The following is a 20,157-nucleotide window of genomic DNA, read 5'->3' as shown; positions in this document are numbered from 1 at the left end:
ATCATATACATGTAATAACATAAAGAAAAGATTACCGTTCTGCAAATATCTTTTATTCTGTATGATAATTTTAAGTTTGGAAATAAAATCAGATACAAATTAATGGAAATTTAACATTATTTTTCAAGAGAATCGTTGCATTCTGACCCATTGAGTGTTCCTCCCACAACTTTAATCCCCACGATGACTAGTATACGATGCAGTGAACAAAAAATTTTACCTTGAAATTCAAAGTCAAGGTCAGTTTTATGGCACCTTTCTTCCTTCAATCTCCACCAAACCAAAGTCTAGAATCCTTGTATGATAGCCGCAATATGTAATTTCTTGATACCTTGTACATGCACATTCTACATACGTACACTATCGTCCAGAAGTTGCCTGGTACTTCCTCATTTTCGACAAAAATATAATATCGTGTTTCCTAGTACCGTGGAATCATAATTACAGGAACAGCCACATACCACGAATCGAACTTGCAGACAATATAAAAAAGAACATATTTAGTCCATTTTCCAATCTTCCTTAATCATGTCTGCAGCCTTTTCAGCTATCATAATAGTCGGCGCATTCGTGTTTCCAGCAGAGATTTTCGGCATGATCGAAGCATCGACCACCCGTAGTCTAGAAATTCCGTGAACCCTTAATCTAGGATCGACGACAGCCATTGGGTCTTTCGCAGGTCCCATTTTACATGTCCCACTTGGATGGTAAATCGTCATTGAATAATGTTGAGCGAAACATTTCCAATAATCCTCCGATGGAAATGGGAATACCGAGCATCTTGGAATAAGGTTCGGGTTCGGTCGTGTGTTCAGCAGCTTCATTGTCGGGGTCTGACTCAGTTCGTAAATGAACTTTGCTGCATCAGCCTGCGTCAAATTAGAAAATCATTAGTGGTTTCTGATTTCTTAAATTATTAATACGTATATCTATTGGGTGTAGCACAAATCGAAATAAAACAGAAACATAAATATCTTGAAAAAGTCGACCTATGTCGGTACTAAACAGAATCGATAAAGCTTTCTCACCAGAACATTAAGATCCTGAGGATCCTTAAAATAATTGGGAACGATGATCGGGTGCTGATGTACGTCCTTGGAACGGAGTTTAATGTATCCTCTGCTTCGAGGTTTTAGTAGAAGTGGCATGATCTGATATGCATCTTGAAACAGTATATTTTGGTACATTTTTTCATAGAACTCATCGTTCACGTTGCAACCCCTCTTAATAAAAATACCACCGTCTGTGTTATCGGTTATAGTTGACAGGAACAACTGTATATCCGGATAATCTTCCGATTTGTTTGCATACCTGAATTAGGGATTTATTCGTCCAATTAGTAAAAAGTTCTGGCGTGAGACTTGATTAATAACTGCCGACGAAGAACACCTGTCCAGTTACGTGTAGGAAGGTTACAATTTTTCGTTATAGAAGTAACTCGTGAAAGGTATGCATATTAGGTATAATATTAATACAGTAAAGATGCTTTACTGGCTCGAAGCGACTTCCACGCTAACTGTCCCCGAGTCAAACCCACCACTAGGCGGGGCTCATCCCGGAACTGGTCAAACGTATACAGTGGGTAAAAAAAGTATTCGTACACTCTTTAAAACAGAACAACGCTTATAAAGACCACTCTTGCCAGAGATGGATAATTCCACATCGATTAACTTTGTAAAACTTTTAATAACCAATTGAATGTTATTTTTCGTTATCGTTTCGAAAATAAGGCGCTAAGTTACTGTCAGTTGAAAGTACACAAGTACTTAGAGCTTCCGAAATTCTCCACTGGATGATAGTGAACGAAAACTCAAATTCGTCTCTGCAACGATGGTCTGTAGTTAAGGGTTAAAGTACTAACTTGGTATTAATGAAGGCCATCCCTTCACTAAGCGGATACGCATACAGAGGTCCAGTATGATCCTTAGTAAATTCCTTAAAAGCATTCACCGTGATGGTTTTCGGCAGATTAAATGAAAAATGCTCTTTGCCCGTGTAATTCGCTGGTTTATCTATAAGGTAAACCATACCGCCTATCGATATGTGATCCTGAAGATTTTGACCCACACCAGGCGAATCATGCACCAATGGGATTGCCACTTCATTCAGGTGATCTTTTGGGCCAATACCGGACACCATCAGCAATTGTGGTGATTGTATCGAGCCAGCGGATAAAATAATCTCGCGACTCGCTTTTACCTTGTAGAGTTTTGATCCAACACGAAATTGGACGCTATGCGCGGTCTTCGATTCTCCATCTGCGAATCAAGAGAATTAATGAAAGTAAAAGAGTGACTAGCAATTATCGAAGCAAAGCCTGATCAAATTCAATTTCACTTATAAAATGATGGTAGCACGAAGAATATCACGTGCACTTGCCATTGTACACCAAAATCTTTTCTGCAGTCGACTTCAAGCTGACATGTAGATTCTTTCTCTTCGAAACTGATCGAAGAAAAGCTTTGGCAGTGCTACAACGTAGTCCGTCTCTCAAGGTGCCATGGGAAAATGTGAATCCGGTTTGTTTGGGCCCATTCGAGTCCACAACGTCGTATCCCATATCTTGGCCTGCCTTTATCAAATAGTCCGCTAGAGGAGTCCGATGCTTAAAATACTCGACAGTTAGGTATCCACCGGTACTGTGATAAGGGGAATTCTTGTACTCTTCGATTCTCATATCTTCTGACTTCTTGAAGTAGGGTAGCACGCTCTTGTAGTTCCAGCCTGGATTACCTAACCTCTCCCATTCATCGTAGCCGTTCTTGTTGCCACGAATGTACAACATCGCGTTCAACACACTGCTACCACCGAGAGTCTTGAACAATAAATGGAAAATTCAAAGAAATACATAGCATGGTTTCAAGACAGCTTTAATGTGATTATAACAAATTTATTGTGAACTCTTTATTTTTCATGATTTTGTAAGGTCACCTTCAAGTGTTACTTTTTTTTCATCTAGGTCGAGAAAATATTAAAGAAATATTCGAACTGTAATATTACAAAGAGTTTCGTATGCTACGCCATTGTACGCGTTCCGATGTTGAGCTCTTGCCTACTATAGGCTACCGGTCTGAAATGTGTTAACCTCTTGCCTTATGATTTCCTTGATATCTGCAGTCTCCAGAATTACTTTATCATCAATAATTCCCCGGAAACAAAAAGAATTTGTGTACTTATCACAATTGTAATCAGCAAACTAGAATTTAACATTGACTCAGAGAAATCGAATAATATTTTTATTCGTTGAATCCATTTTGATATCGTCACCACGAGTCTGCCTCGATGTTATAAGGCAAGAGGTTAAGACTTAAAGCCCTTTAGAACCTGAAGTAGGACATTTACGAAGTAATACCGGATTACTCGAAGTAAACATAAGGATTCAATTCCTCATACCTTGCCGCGAGGCCAGTTACACTGTCGATTGTTCATCGCTAAGCAATAACGGTTCGATGGTTCAGTTTTAAACTGCCAGTCCACTGGAGACAGCTGAAGAGACGCAAACGCCATAGGTACATCGGATACCTCTGGCTCTTCTCGACCAGCTTCCAGCAGGAGCACCGTCCAATTACCATTCTCTGATAAACGATTAGCGATCACCGAACCGGCTGACCCACCCCCGATTATCACGAAATCGTAACTGCATTGCAAGTCAGCCGAAAGTACTGGTTTCACCCTGGATTCACGGTCCACGATGTCGGGTCGATACAGATCGATCAACACCCGCAAAAGTATCAAGACTAACACATTGATGGCGGGGCTGAACCGTATTAGTATGGCGGCGATACCAGTTAGCGCCATATTTTTCGTTGGCTACCGGAATCACTGTGAGGAGTCCCAACTTGATGGCTATGTCCGTTGGAAATGTATTTGTTTTTACTATAATGTCGCTGAAAAAATGTAGGAATTTTAATATAAAACAGTAGCAATATTATTATCCTCACAGCCTGATACTGGGAATGGTAATTGTAACAATAGGATCATCATTGTCTAACAAGGGAAGTTCGGTAACCCGAAAATTCCGATTTTTTTAAAACTTTGCTGGTTTATAGGGGACTTCAAGAGAAGTATAGCTCAATTTTTGGTTTTGGCCCAATTTTAGTTCTTCTGCTGATCTTTACCCAAAAAATATGCTTAGAAGATGCCAGGCAATTGTAAACAATACGGAGATTGGGCATTGTATTGATATGAAAGCGTCGTAGAGGAAGGGTCGGGCTACCTGTTTTCCCTAGAATTTTTATGATAGCTGCATTCAAGCAAAAATTTTAAGAAGTTTTTTTAATCGAGAATTATACATGCTTAATAAAATGGATCTCATATTCGTCTACTTTACTCTATATGTTGATTGTCCAAGGATAAATGAACGCATTTTACTTATTCAACTTTTCTTCTAATTACAATAGACTAAACCTTTAAGGAATGATTTACGCTTAATACCTATGTTAATAACATACACTCTAAAAAAAAAACACTTCACTTCATACAATGTTCTTCCTTACATACGCATGGGTTATATATACCCACGACTGCTGATTCAGCAGTACTTGCTATTTTTGTAACAAGTCACGAAAACGTGGATCGTGTAATGCAGCATTATCATACATTTGATTTCGTTCAATGTCGCAAAAATATTTATCTAATTTCGTGATTAATTGTAAACGGAGTTGTTGTATATCATTTTCTTCAGGGATGCTATATGTATACCCACGGGTATGCACCATAAAACAATAGAGGTCAACTGATTAAATAAAATACAAGTGACCGGCGTCAGTATTTCAATAGAGCTTGCTATATCAGCTGGTTATGTGTCCACGTGCCCGAATGCATCCTTCGCAGTCATCCTTGCAAAACCGGCGGAAACTTACATGTAACTAAAGTATGTATAATACTACTAACAAGAAAACGGAAAATTCACCTGACCATTAGAATATCTGCCAATTTGACATGGTGATCCAGTTATGGTATACAACATTTCAGGATTGCTTTTATACGTATCCACTTTGAAAATTTGGTACTATACAATTTCTGCAAATATCATTAAACACTTCGATGTACAGAAGTAGGACAGAACTCTTCGATTGTTTCACGTGTTGGTTTCGTTTATTTGATTTTATTTCATTCAAAAATTCAACCAGGCCATCGGTCGATACCGTGTATCAGCTGGTAATCGACTGTTCATCATTTCAACAACTTCGTCATTTTTGATTTTTGTCTTATTTCAGCTTGTATAATCCACCCTACGAAAGTGTCCCACGTTTTTATTAACACTCTATATGTAAGACAAATGACGTTTCAAATAATGCTAAAAAACTAATTTGAAAATAATATTATATTTATCAGCTTGATAAATGAAATGATCCTGAAGCTAAGGAACAATAATTAATCTACCTTTTTCTCAAGAACTATAAATTTCTTCATAAAGACGTCGAAAACAAAAATTATGAGAAGGCAACTGTACAGCAAAGGTAATTAAGGTTCTCGTCCATACAACAGCAACACGCATGAACGAGAATATTCAATTGTCTACATAACTGGTCTGTTTACCCCACATATCTATTACACCTGGCAAAAGACACTTAATCGAACAAAGTATCTGACGTAAGCGTTTCCCATTACTGAATGTAAAACATATTCTTAGTAATAACAAAATGAGTGAACAGAAATAACTATCTTAATTAAGTGAAAGTATTAATATAGAAACAGATATTTTTATTTGTCTACAAAATACAGAGTGATAAGACTGTGTGTATATCACTTCACAAATAAAGTCAGCAAACTTACAAAAATATCATATTACATACGCCCATATAATGTGTCAATTTTATAAAAAAAAAATATGGTAATTATACGGAATAAGGGAGCCACATATTTAACACATTTTCCATTCTTTGGTAATCATATCTGCAGCCTTTTCAGCTATCATAATAGTCGGCGCATTCGTGTTACCAGAAACGATGTTCGGCATAATCGAAGCATCGACCACCCGTAGTCCAGAAATTCCATAAACTTTTAGTCTAGAGTCCACGACAGCCATGGGATCCGCCGCTGGTCCCATTTTGCATGTCCCGCTCTGATGAAAAATCGACATTGAATAAAATCGCACGTAACATCTCCAGTAATCGTCCGATGGAAACGGTAACGACAAACACTGTGGAATACTGTTTAGATCCGCTCGTGCGTTTAACTGCTCCATTGTCGGGGTCTCGCTCATACCATGAATGAACTTCGCTCCTTCTATCTACGACAGTGAAAAATTCATTAGCCTTTTTATATTTAAAAAATCATCAATAAGTATTCGGTGGAGTACAGCATCGAAATACTTTCCATCATTGGAATATTCTAACAGATTTAGAAATATACTTTTCAAGCCTGCATGGATCGAAACATCACACTGATGTTAGCAATATTTGAAGTCTCTGATTTCCAAACTTTAAAGGTTTGCCAAAGTGTGTCTGGTATATAGTCCTTTCGTTACTAACAATAAGGGTGATTTTAGTCACATTGTATTAATAACAGCTATTAAAATTTTGGGTAGCTGGAAATGCTGGTAGTTCCTAACAACAATTCTTGATATCCTCAGGTGTTACTGTCTTTTGTTTAGTTGCCGTAGTAAATGTGTTTATGTAACGGTATGAAAGTCAGTAAGAAAGTAGCAGTCATTACCGGAATGATCGATTATCAGAGCACCAATTTATTAAACCTTCGATTACACGAACATTGTCTATGCAGCAAAGAAAAGAAATTCCAGTACATTTAACTACGTCGTTATTATATCAGAATTTCTACATTAGAAACTGATTTGCCTGAACAAAATCGGTACGATGAAATCGATGATGCGGTTACAAATGCACGCAACTTGCTACGGTGCAGAAATTCTGGTAAACTCGATGCGATCGAATGGCTGAAATATGTCATGATACAAAAAATAACTAACGATGGAATTGATGATGAAAGTAACCATTTTTTTCTAATTGCATGAATTCAATTTTGAATAAAAACTAATTAACTCGTTGGATATCGTACAGATGACATCTCCGACAGTTAGTCGGGAAATACGAAAGCTTAAATATCTCGAAGAAACAAAAAATGACTTTTATCAATATTAAATAGAACAACTTAGTCGATAAAGCTTTTTTACCAGAACATTGAGATCGTGAGGATCCTGAAAGTAATTTGCAACGATTATCGGATGCCGATGCACGTTCCTGGAACGCAATTTAATGTATCCTTTACTTCGAGGTCTTAGCAGATATGAAATAGCCCCATATGCGTCTGCGTACGGTATGATCTCCTTGCCAGGCCTCTTCATAAAGACACCACCGCCCATATGATCGCCTGTAGATGCCAGGGCGATGTGTAAGTCTGGATAATCCGCAGACTCGTCTGCGTACCTGATACAGGAATTTATTCGTTCAATTAGTAAAAAATTCTTGCGTGAAACTTGATCAATAACTGACGACGAAGTATACGTATACAATTGGTATAGGATGTAGCAATTTTATGAAACGCGAAATAGTGCTGAATGGTAGAGACAGAAAAGATAATCGAGATGGCTATTAAAAGCTCACAAAAATGAATGGTTTTATTTAAAATATATATATAAACACTGCATTAAATTAACTTAAGTATTCAAAGTACTTACTTGCTGTTAATGAAACCCATGGCTTCACAGTACGGCATCGAATATAGAGTCCCAGTATGGTTCACAGCGAATTCCGTGATCGTATACGGCGTAATGGTTTGCAGTAAATTAAATGTAAAAGGTTCGTTGTTCATACAATCCTTTGGTGGATCTATCAAGTAATTCATACCGCCTATTATCACGTGATCCTGAAGATTTTCACCCACCCCGGGTGCATCCTGCACCAATGGGATTCCCATTTCCTTCAAATGATCTTTCGGACCAATACCAGACACCATCAGCAATTGTGGCGATTGTATCGCACCAGCGGACAAAATGATCTCGCGATTCGCGTTTACCTTGTGGAGTTTCGATCCAACACGAAATTGGACGCTATGCGCGGTCTTCGATTGTCCATCTACGAATCGAGAGAACAAAATAAATGAGATTAAAAATGACAAATAACTGCAAAAAAAGTTCGAATTTGAAGGAACAGGAGTACAAAAGAAAAATGACGATTCTCATTTCGAAGACTTTTCCAGTTTCCTACAACATACCTTCGTTGATAGATTTGTAAGAAACGTGATAGGGGATAATGGGGGAATAAATTCCATGCAATATCTATAGATCTAAAAATCGTCGATTTCAGAAATCAGAACTTTGTACATGCTACATATACCCCACCTTCTTGTACTAATGTTTCATATTTATTTAAAACGAAATTTTTGATAACACAATTAACAAAATTCACTCGCCTATGCGAACCAGAATCTTCTCTGCAGTTGAGAGCACGCTAACGTGTAGATTCGTTCTCTTAGAAGCTGATCGTAAAAAAGCCTTCGCAGTGCTACAACGTAGCCCGTTTCTTATCGTGGCCTGGGAAAATGTGAATCCGGTTTGAGTAGGTCCGTTGATGTCCACAATGTCGTATCCCATATCTTGGCCTGCCTTTATCAAATAGTTCGTTATAGGAGTCCGGTACCTAAAATGCTCGACGGTCAGGTGTCCACCGGTATTGTGATAGGGAGAATTCTTCAACTCTTCGATCCTTATATCCTCTGACTTCTTGAAATAGGGTAACACGCTTTTGTAGTCCCAACCTGGATTACCTAACTGCTCCCATTCGTCGTAATCCTTCCTGTTGCCGCGGACATACAACATCGCGTTCAACACGCTGCAACCCCCGAGTACCTTGGACATTAAACGGAAAATTCGAAGAAATACGTGTACATGGTAAGTGACAAATGTATTCGGACTCTCTTCATCATTGACACGAACGGATATTTTTGACAGATTTCATGACCCAAATTGTTGGGAATATGCATTGCATTAATTTAAACTCTCGATCGTTTATTTTCGAGACGTTATTATACACATTCGCTTAACACATCACCAATCAACGACGATGTAAGCCTTTGATTCCAAAGCATTCAGAAACAGGACGTTCGCTATGTTCGATGTTATGACGTTCTTTCTTAATAATTTAAGAAGCATCGAATTGTTTGTATAAATTTTATAAAATGTAATCGTTGTAGTTATCATAAAAGAAGTGTTGTAGGCACAGTGATGTCTGGGTCCGTTTGAAACCCTATGGTTCCTTCTCTTTAAAGATATTTCTGATCGCGAATCATTAAATAACACCTGCAGTTTTGTATACGACTAAATATGAAGAACTCCTAGCTTAAATTACATTTCCAAATCGATAAGTTAGATATGATTTATAAACACTCGTTTCCAAACGGACCCGATCACCGTACTCCAAGAATTAAAGCTCCAAAGTGGTTCATTTACGTGGTAATACTGTACCATAAAATTCAGTTCTTTCTACCTTGCCGCGTGGCCAGTTGCACTGTCCATTTTCCATCGCTTGACAATAATCTTCTGATGGTTCCGTCTTAAACTGCCAGTCAAATGGAGTCTGCTGAAGTTCCGGAAACATGGCAGGTACGTCCGATTCGTTTGGTTCGTCTGGGCCGGCTTCCAGCAAGAGCACCGTCCAGTTACCATTTTCTGATAAACGATTAGCAACCACGGAACCGGCTGACCCAGCTCCGATTATCACGAAATCGTAACTACATCGCAAGTTAGCTGGAAGTACTGGTTTCACTCTGGATTCATGGTCCACTATGTCGGGTCTAAACAGCCCGATCAACAGTCTCAGAAGTACTAAGAAACTCAGTTGCGGGCTGTAGGTTAACACTGTTCGGAAAACAGCAAGTTTGCCTCTAATCGCCATCTCTTTCGATGATCACCGGTGCACAGTTAGTAATCTCAACTTGAAAGCTGCGTCCGTTGGGAATATACTTGTTTTTATTATTATATTGGAGAAATGTAGGAAATTTCATATGAAACAATAGCAATATTATTGTCCATACAGCCTGATAGTCAAACCTCGGTTCACGAACGCCTCGGATCATGAACAATTCTGTGTCTGAACTGAACAGTACTGTGTCTCGAGTGACGAAAACGCAAGCCGTCAATATTTAAAAGAACAACATTCAACATTTTAAGACGAAGACAAAAACAAATCACACATCAGTAACATTTTACTTCCTCACCACCTTCCACTTACTCTGTCACCTCTCCTTCATACATGTACGGTAAAACTAAATGAAGTTTTCGTCTATATTTGATCTGCTTAGTGTTCTGTTTATCTTTTTCGGTGATAGATTTAATGGTTTCCATTGATTTTGTGTTAAGAACTTGTGCAAGAATGTACTGTTTTAAAAGTTTATTTAAGCAATCATCTGGGGTCCAGGTACGGATTAATCCATTTTACATTAATTCTTATGGGAAAATAGTTTTGGGTTCACGAACATTTCGATTTACGAACGATCTTCAGGAACAAATTATGTTCGTGGACCGAGGTTTGACTGTATTAATAATGGTAATTACAACAGTAGGATTTTTATTGTCTGGGAGACTAAATAAATATACATAAAAACAATAAAAGAATAAGAAAGAAAAGGAAAATTCAAAGGAAATTTTAAGTTTCAGACTTGAAACTTATGAGTCAGCTAAATTGGAATGTGCTCTACCAAGAAAAGCCAGCAAGAATTAAGTTTGAACAAAATTTTCAATTGAACTTCTTATGTTTCTAGTAATCAAACTTGTAGACTAGACTCAAATTTTGGCTAGTAGAGTTAGGTTTAAGATATAAGTCCATAGGACAATAATTGTGGCGTGTTCTTTTCTAAAAAATGTACTGTGTGTCCTATCTTACTATGATTAGCAGACATTAAGATATTTTCATTTTCGCTAACCCCCCAAACCGCAAGAAATGACGTTCCACGTGACACAAATACGGTTCTTACGTACAAACAAAAAATCATTAGGATAAACTGACATTGGTTTTGAAGTGTTAACATATAAAAGTAATTATACACAAAAAATTAGATTGTTTAAAAATGATCAAGCAACGACATTGAACCACTTCGACTGGAATGGCCCATTAATAAATATACGCTCTAAAAAAACACACTTCACTTTACGCACTGCTTGTGCTTACATACGCTTGATTTCGATAATGCTATGAGGACCCAACTGGTTAAATAAATTCCAGGTGAACGCTGTCGGCCTTTTATAATGCCTTGTATCACATGAAATTTGCAACAATCGCCGAATATTTGTGGAATAAAATCAGAATCGGTCAATTTGACAAACAAATCCAGTTGTGATAGACAACAGTTCAGAAATGCTTTTGTAGTTGTTATCTTTGAAAATTTGATATCGTACAATTTCTTCAAATATCAGAGAACACTTTTTATGTTCTTATTATGGATATATTAGGTGCCTTAATTAATAATCTTAAACTTTCGACCTCGTAGAATACTTAATTTAGGGGAAATTAAAAACCTTAAGAGCCCTAACAGTATTTGCTATATAGGTTTTTCAGTAGGTTCAATTCTGAAGATTAAATAGATGAAAGAAATTCATACAAACACATGTTTAAAAGAGAATTAAATCGTTACACGTAGACTGCAGATTTTATGCATTTGTCGTAAATATGAATGTGTAAACACAATACAGAGTATAAATTTTCGGAATGATAAGTAGAAATTTTACTTTACTTTGAACCTAGCGAAACCTTTAATAAAGAAAACGAATCTCTGATATAATTTCAATTCACTCAATTAATCCTTAAAAATCTGAATTTGTATAAGTCATGCAGTCAAGATAGAAGTAATAAAAGATTTGTTTCCTGTTAAGTAAAGTTGTACAATGCTTCTCGGTTAACAACAAATGACTGTCATCATTGTCAGTTATTATTCGCTGGAATTTGTGAAACATTGTATTATAACAGTTGTTCAAAAGTGTCTCCTTCTGCAATAATACAAATTGTCATTCGACGAAGTAGTGACGGACGGACGTTTTCGAATATTTCTGGCGTTTTAAAGCTCGTTATAAATGCATTCTCCATAACAAGATAATTTTTATAATAACTTAAGAATAAAACGGAATAATCAAATTGTTAATAATCAGGCATCACGATTTTATATACAACATGTGTACACTCAGAAAGAAGCTTCATGTTTACAAACATTGTAATGGAACATAACGTAGGTACTCCGAAACCCTTTGCCGAGAGACCGTTAAACACTAGATGGATAACTTGCTATATAAAACGAAAATGTAACATTACGTTATATAACATTTATCTTTCTGTTTTGCTAACAAGTTTTGTAAGTTTGCTATATAACATGTTATGTTGTATAGTGTAGACGCACCTATTACACTAATTCGGTGTAGTTATATGAAGGTCAGGAAATCTTGCTGGACACTCCAAACCAATTGTTTTTTATCGAAGTAGTCTTTTGCACACTCCGCAATATGGCAAATTGGGTTGTCTCGTTGAAACATAAAATTTTCATCAACAAAATAAAAAGTGTTTATGGTACTATGTTTATTCATCGTTCATTTCTACATATGGTATTTAAGAACAATGATTACTACAATGAAAATACTGAATTGGAATAGATAGTGATTTATGTAATGGTACACACATTACATTGATTCGACGTTCGAAATCGATTATTTGACAAATTATCTCGATGTTTTTTTAAATTTTCATAAACCAGTCTTTTGGTGAGTTATTAATCGCAGAAGCTTCCTGATCATTTCTTTCTATTCTATATTCATGTCGTTACTGGTCAATAATACTGATTCAATAATATTAAGAGTACCTACATAAATACGTATCATTACAATTCAATACAATCTGTCGGTACTGTCAATACACAACCATTATACTTATCGATATTACTGAATATTAAATAAAATTTTTTATTGTAATTGTATCAGGTATGCAAACAAGTCCGCGGATTATCCAGACTTAAGCATCACCTTGGGATCTTCAGGCAATAGTATAGCCGGTGGTGTCTTCAAGCAGAGGGCTAACAAGAAGATCGGACAGTACTCAAACACATACAGGACAACTTCATATCTGCCAAGACCTCGGAGCAGAGGATACATTAAATTGCGTTCCAAGGACGTGCATGAGCATCCGATCATCGTTCCAAATTACTTTCAGGATCCTCACGATCTCGATGTTCTGGTAAAAAAGCTTTATCGATTAAGTTCTTCCGTTTAGTACTGATATTTAATAAACTGTACTCAATAGTACTGTCAGTATTACTAAATGCAGTATTTACTAACATAATAAATTCATAATTTAATAAATATTGAAAGTATGAACCGTGTACAGTACACTTAGATATCACTTTTCTAACTTGTACATCATTCTTCGTATGCACACTAGCACTTAGAAGTGTCCTGGTCCTTCTTTATTTTCGTCCAAATTTAATTTATACGACAGACTGTCATAACCAAGCAATTGGTACATTTTTCGACATTACCTTGAAGTGTGTACATATTTGTCGGTTCCATGGTTTTAGCGTTCAGTGCAACTTATTCTCAGAAAAGAGTGTTTCCTTATGCCATGGGGTAATAATTATAGAAAAAGCGACGTACCACGAATCGTACTCGCAGGTAACATAAAAAGTAACAGAATTATTTATATTTACAATCTTCCTTAATCAGGTCGGCAGCCTTTTCAGCTATCATAATAGTCGGCGCATTAATATTTCCAGATACGATGTTCGGCATAATCGAAGCATCGATCACCCGTAGTCCAGAAATTCCGTGAACCTTTAGTCTAGAATCCACGACAGCCATGGAGTCGTTCGCTGGTCCCATTTTGCATGTCCCGCACGGATGATAAGTCGTCATTGAAAAAAATCGCACGTGACATCTCCAATAATCGTCCGATGGAAACGGTAACGACGAGCACTGTGGAATACTGGTTAGATTCGCTCGTGTGTTCAACTGCTTCATTGTCGGGGTCTCGCTCATTGCGTGAATGAATTTCGCTGCTTCCATCTACGATAATGAAATATCCATTAAGCTTTTTATATTTACATAATCATCAGTAGGTATTGGGTAGAGGACAGCATCGAAATACGCCCCAACATTGGAATATTCTCATCTGTTAGAAGTATACTTTTCAAGCCTGCATGGATCGAAACATCACGCTGATGTTAGCAATATTTGCAGTCTCTGATTTCCAAACTTTCTAGGTTCACCAAAGTGTGTCGGGTATTCAATCGATTCGTTACTAACAATGCGGGTGATTTTAGTCACGTTGTTGTACGAACGATAACTAGAGGCTACTCAGCGCCCGGAGATCACCGTGTATCCTACATAATAACTATTACAATCAACCATTAAAATTTTGCGCTGCTGGCAATGCTGGTCTGGGTTAGGTAACAACACTTCTTGATATCATCGGGTGTAGTTAACTGAGTTTTGTTTCGTTGCCGTAATTAATGTGTATGTAATTGGTAATAGAACCAATTTTTTTCTAATTGCATGAAACCAATTTTGAATAAAAACTAATTAACACGTTCAATATCGTACAGATGACATTTCCAACAATTAGTCGGGAAATACAAAAGCAAAAGTATGTCGAAAGAAGAACAAAATCAGCCTATATCAGTACTAAACGGAAGAACTTAATCGATAAAGCTTTTTTACCAGAACATCGAGATCGTGAGGATCCTGAAAGTAATTTGGAACGATGATCGGATGCTCATGCACGTCCTTGGAACGCAATTTAATGTATCCTCTGCTCCGAGGTCTTGGCAGATATGAAGTTGTCCTGTATGTGTTTGAGTACTGTCCGATCTTCTTGTTAGCCCTCTGCTTGAAGACACCACCGGCTATACTATTGCCTGAAGATCCCAAGGTGATGCTTAAGTCTGGATAATCCGCGGACTTGTTTGCATACCTGATACAATTACAATAAAAAATTTTGGCGTGAATCTTGATGAATAACTGACGACGAAGTATACGTATATAATTGGTATAAAATGTAGTAATTTTATAAAACGCGAAATGGTGCCGAATAGTAGAGACAGAAAGGATAATCAAGGTGGCTATTAAAAGTATTTATGCAGATTACTGAAAGTGGTTTGTTTTGACAGTATCATCTACTTAAGTATTCAAAGTACTTGCTTACTTGCTGTTAATGAAACCCATGGCATCACCAAAGGGCATCGCATACAGGGTCCCAGTACAATTCACAGCGAATTCCGTGATCGTATCCGGCGTAATGGTTTTCACAAAATCATATGTAAAAGGCATGTTGTTCATACAATCCTTTGGTGGATCTACTGAGTAAGTCATACCGTCTATCATCACGTGATCCTGAAGATTTTCACCCACCCCGGGTGCATCCTGCACCAATGGGATTCCCATTTCCTTCAAATGATCTTTCGGACCAATACCAGACACCATCAGCAATTGTGGCGATTGTATCGCACCAGCGGACAAAATGATCTCGCGATTCGCGTTTACCTTGTGGAGTTTCGATCCAACACGAAATTGCACGCCATGCGCGGTCTTCGATTGTCCATCTACGAATCGAGAGAACAAAATAAATGAAATTAAAAATGACAAATAACTGCAAAAAAAGTTCGAATTTGAAGGAACAGGAGTACAAAAGAAAAATGACGATTCTCATTTCGGAGACTTTTCCAGTTTTCTACAACATACCTTCGTTGATAGATTTGTACGAAACGTGATAGGGGATAATGGGGGAATAAATTCCATGCAATATCTATAGATCTAAAAATCGTCGATTTCAGAAATCAGAACTTTGTACATGCTACATATACCCCACCTTCTTGTACTGATGTTTCATATTTATTTAAAACGAAATTTTTGATAACACAATTAACAAAATTCACTTGCCTGTGCGAACCAGAATCTTCTCTGCAGTTGAGAGCACGCTAACGTGTAGATTCGTTCTCTTAGAAGCTGATCGTAAAAAAGCCTTCGCAGTGCTACAACGTAGCCCGTTTCTTATCGTGGCCTGGGAAAATGTGAATCCGGTTTGAGTAGGTCCGTTGATGTCCACAATGTCGTATCCCATATCTTGGCCTGCCTTTATCAAATAGTTCGTTATAGGAGTCCGGTACCTAAAATGCTCGACGGTCAGGTGTCCACCGGTATTGTGATAGGGAGAATTCTTCAACTCTTCGATCCTTATATCCTCTGACTTCTTGAAATAGGGTAACACGCTTTTGTAGTCCCAACCTGGATTACCTAACTGCTCCCAGTGGTCGTAATCCTTCCTATTGCCGCGGACATGCAACATCACGTTCAACACGCTGCTACCCCCGAGTACCTTGGACATTAAACGGAATATTCGAAGAAATACGTGTACATGGTAAGTGACAAATGTATTCGGACTCTCTTCATCATTGACACGAACGGATATTTTTGACAGATTTCATGACCCAAATTGTTGGGAATATGCATTGCATTAATTTAAACTCTCGATCGTTTATTTTCGAGACGTTATTATACACATTCGCTTAACACATCACCAACCAACGGCGATGTAAGCCTTTGATTGCGAACCATTCAGAAGCAGGACGTTCGCTGTGTACGATGTTATGACGTTCTTTCTTAATAATTTAAGAAGCATCGAATTGTTTGTATAAATTTTATAAAATGTAATAATTGTACTTATCATAAAAGAAGTGTACGATGGATATAAAACAACGGCAGATTCAAAAATGGACATTTCTAAATTTCTTATTATAACATATGAAGAACGTCAAAAGACGCTGTTCGCATTCAACGGTTAATAGGAATCTTATTATTTGACCCACGGATCAACAGCCAAGGGCCTATTAATAAACGGTTGAACTGCAGTAGCAAATTAAAATCCTGATAGATATTAACACCTCTTATAACGTTATATAACAACTTATTTTTCAGTCCCTATTTAAAGTTAAATTAATAGGCATCTTATCGACTGGCATCGACATCTAAAAGCTTGTTAAAAGTCTTCCAGTCCCAAATGTGTTAAAACTCGAAGTTCTCGGAGTACTGGCGATTTTAACGTTCGTAGGCACAGTGGTGTTTAGTCCGTTTGAAACCCTATGTTTCCTTCTTTTTAAAGATACTTCTGATCGCGATCATTAAATAACACCTGGTTTTTTGTATACGACAAAATATGAAAAACTCCTAGCTTAAATTACATTTCCAAATCGATAAGTTAGATATGATTTATAAACACTCGGGTCCAAATGGACTCGATCACCGTACTCCAAGAGTTAAAGCCCCAAAGTGGTTGATTTACGTGGTAATACTGTACCATAAGATTCAGTTCTTTATACCTTGCCGCGTGTCCAGTTGCATTGTCCATTTTCCAACGCTTGACAATAATCTTTTGATGGTTCCGTCTTAAACTGCCAGTCAAATGGAGTCTGCTGAAGATCCGGAAACACGGCAGGTACGTCCGATTCGTTTGGTTCGTCTGGGCCGGCTTCCAGCAAGAGCACCGTCCAGTTACCATTCTCTGATAAACGATTAGCAACCACGGAACCGGCTGACCCACCCCCAATTATTACGAAATCGTAACTGCTTTGCAAGTCATCCGGTAGTATTGGTTTCACCCTGGATTCATGGTCCACTATGTCGGGTCTAAACAGCCCGATCAACAGCCGCAGAAGCACTAAGTAGCTCAGTTCCGGATTGTAGGTTAACGCTGTTTGGTTATTTCCAGTCATCGCCACCTCTTTCAATGACTGCCGGAATCACTGTTAGTGTAGTCGCAACTTGACAGCTATGTTGTTGGGTATTCGTTTGTTTCTATTAGAACGTTGTTGGAAAAGGGTAAGGAATTCTATATAAAACAACAGCAATACTGTTATCCACACACCCTGTTACTAATAATGGTTATTATAACAATAGGATCTTTATTGTCCCGTGGAAAAATTAATTTACGTCAAAAAATGGAACGAATTGCTAAAATCTCAAGTGGTATAAAGGCGAAGCTCAGTCTAGCTGCATTTGAGTCGAACGTAATTAACCCTTTCGGTGCTACAATAATCTTGACGAATGGGTCGCGTGTGCGGGGAATATTCTACTGTTTATGGCACTACATACTATTTTTCATGAAATGTCTATACACGTCCATAACACTCGTAGCAGCTAATTCATGAAACGTGTATACACGCTAATTGCACCGAAAGGGTTAATAATTCGTACTGTTTTAATTTAAAACACATGCTTAAGAGAGAATTAAATAGTTGTATGTAGTCTGAAAATTTTATGCATTTGTCGTAAATATGAATGTGTAAACACAATACAGAAGACAAATTTTCAGAATAATGACTAAAAATTTTACTTTACCTTGTACCTAACGAAACCTTTAATAACGAAAATGTATCTCGGATATAATTTCAATTCGCTCAATTAATCTCTAAAAATCTGAATTTTCATAAAGTTATGCAGTCTAGTTAGAAGTCATAAAAGATATATTTTCTGTTAAGTAAAGTTAATGTAACATTTCCAAATTGTTTTGCTTTTTCACACATACCTCTTAATCAATTGTACCCAACAGCTTTCTATTCTACAGATGGCGGGAGAAAACAGAACGTTTCGGCTAGAATAATAGTTCAATATATATATAAGTATACAATGCTTCCTCGTTTGCGAACGGACAGACGTTGTTTTGTGCCACCCGCTCGCCTCGTTCGTCGTTTTTATTTGTTTCTGTGTACTAAGCTGCGTCTACACTGTATAGCAAAACAGTGTTATACGACAAATTTTTGTATAACCTTCCTATACAACAAGTTTTTATAACTTGTCACAAGACTATATTTTCCAGACAAGTCTGTAACAATTTTGTACACTAGACTCCCGTATAACGCGAATTTCTATAACGAGGCAAAAATATTGCGACTACTGTTTTCACATAACGCGAATCCTCGTACAACATGTAACTTTAGATTGTACGTGTTATGCGTGAAAAATTCTTACTCGGATAACATATAACTTGCTATATAATAAGAAAAATGTTATGTAACATCACGTTATATACAATTATTCTTTCTGTTTTTCTAACAAGTTTTATAATTTTGCTGTATAACACCTTATGTTATATAGTGTAGACGTAGCTTTACGCTCGTAGCTTAGCACCTCATCCATGCATATGCACATTATTACACTATGCAATTCGATGAAGTTATCTGAAGGTCAGGAGATTTCGCTGGTCACTTACAACTGTTTTTTTTTTATCAACCTAGGCTGTTGGGTTGTTTTCTTGAAACATAAAATTGTGATCAGCCATTGCGATTTTGAATTTGTTTAATTGGTCATATGTTAAATCAATATAATTTTGACAATTCAATCTTTTATTTATAAATTTTGTGTCTGTTGTTCCGAAATATCCAACTCCGCCCCAAAAAAGACTACTTCGATAAAAAAGGAATGCTTAGAGTGGCCAGCGAGATTCTAATCTTAATATAATAGAAAATTCTTAGGCAATATTTGGTAGAAATGTGCATTACAAAGAAAGGCAATTTTTAAATATTACAAATTTGAAAATTTGCATTCAGCAAAAACGGTCTCAAATCAGTCATAAATATTGTAAAAAATTATATAAATCTTCACCAAAGCGTATGACGAGGGAGGATACATAAAATATTAAAATAATGTTTCATAGATATTTGTAACAATATTTGAATTATGTAATATCATTTTCTTTCACTTATTTTCATTCATTTTGTTATATATTTAAATAACCGGACTTCTTTCAATTTTTTATACTAATAGGTAGTACTGTCCAATAAAATTCCATAAACGACAAATGTGGAGAAATTTATTACATAGAAATTGCAGGAAAATTAAACGGGCGTCCTATGTTTTTGTCGCGTACTTGTATTCACAGAATAAACCTAGTTATAATACACACCTATACCTCAATTCAGTGTAGTATACATATCCTGGTACTTCCTTATTTTCGATAAAATGTAATCTGTGCGATAGTCTGTCAACGACAAGTAACTAGTAAGGTGTTTAGCATTACTTTGAAATGTACGAATCTGTTCCATAGCCCTAGCCCTCAGTCCCACTCACTCTCACAAGAAAAGGTCCCGAGGTTTATAATAAGTGTTAAATAAATATAATTCCTGTTTTCAACTTTAGTGTTTCTACTCTAAACGCAAAATGTACAATAGTTTACA

At 36.9% G+C, this 20,157-nt stretch overlaps 2 protein-coding genes across 2 annotated transcripts; both read right to left on the bottom strand.

Moving 5' to 3' along the window:
* Window positions 1–473: 473 nt before the first annotated feature.
* Window positions 474–3,798, bottom strand: LOC107187437 (glucose dehydrogenase [FAD, quinone]-like). The gene is made up of 5 exons (XM_015575542.1): window positions 3,394–3,798; window positions 2,380–2,815; window positions 1,862–2,258; window positions 1,029–1,311; window positions 474–869 (listed from the first exon to the last, which is right to left on the bottom strand). Exons 1-5 carry the CDS (start codon window positions 3,796–3,798, stop codon window positions 501–503), a joined length of 1,890 nt encoding a protein of 629 aa, XP_015431028.1. The 3' UTR covers window positions 474–500.
* A 2,068-nt stretch (window positions 3,799–5,866) lies between these two features.
* On the bottom strand, window positions 5,867–18,031 carry LOC107187436. The gene is made up of 11 exons (XM_015575541.1): window positions 17,305–18,031; window positions 15,869–16,304; window positions 15,135–15,531; window positions 14,651–14,903; window positions 13,630–13,996; window positions 13,143–13,268; window positions 9,447–9,856; window positions 8,374–8,809; window positions 7,640–8,036; window positions 7,136–7,388; window positions 5,867–6,235 (listed from the first exon to the last, which is right to left on the bottom strand). The coding sequence occupies exons 1-11, from the start codon at window positions 17,695–17,697 to the stop codon at window positions 5,867–5,869; spliced, it is 3,837 nt and encodes a 1,278-aa protein (XP_015431027.1). The 5' UTR covers window positions 17,698–18,031.
* Between the last annotated feature and the right edge of the window lie 2,126 nt (window positions 18,032–20,157).

The sequence above is a fragment of the Dufourea novaeangliae genome, unplaced genomic scaffold (assembly GCF_001272555.1).
Source record: "Dufourea novaeangliae isolate 0120121106 unplaced genomic scaffold, ASM127255v1 scaffold89, whole genome shotgun sequence".
In the NCBI taxonomy this organism is placed as follows: domain Eukaryota; kingdom Metazoa; phylum Arthropoda; class Insecta; order Hymenoptera; family Halictidae; genus Dufourea; species Dufourea novaeangliae.
This window is presented reverse-complemented; position numbering and strand designations above follow the sequence as displayed.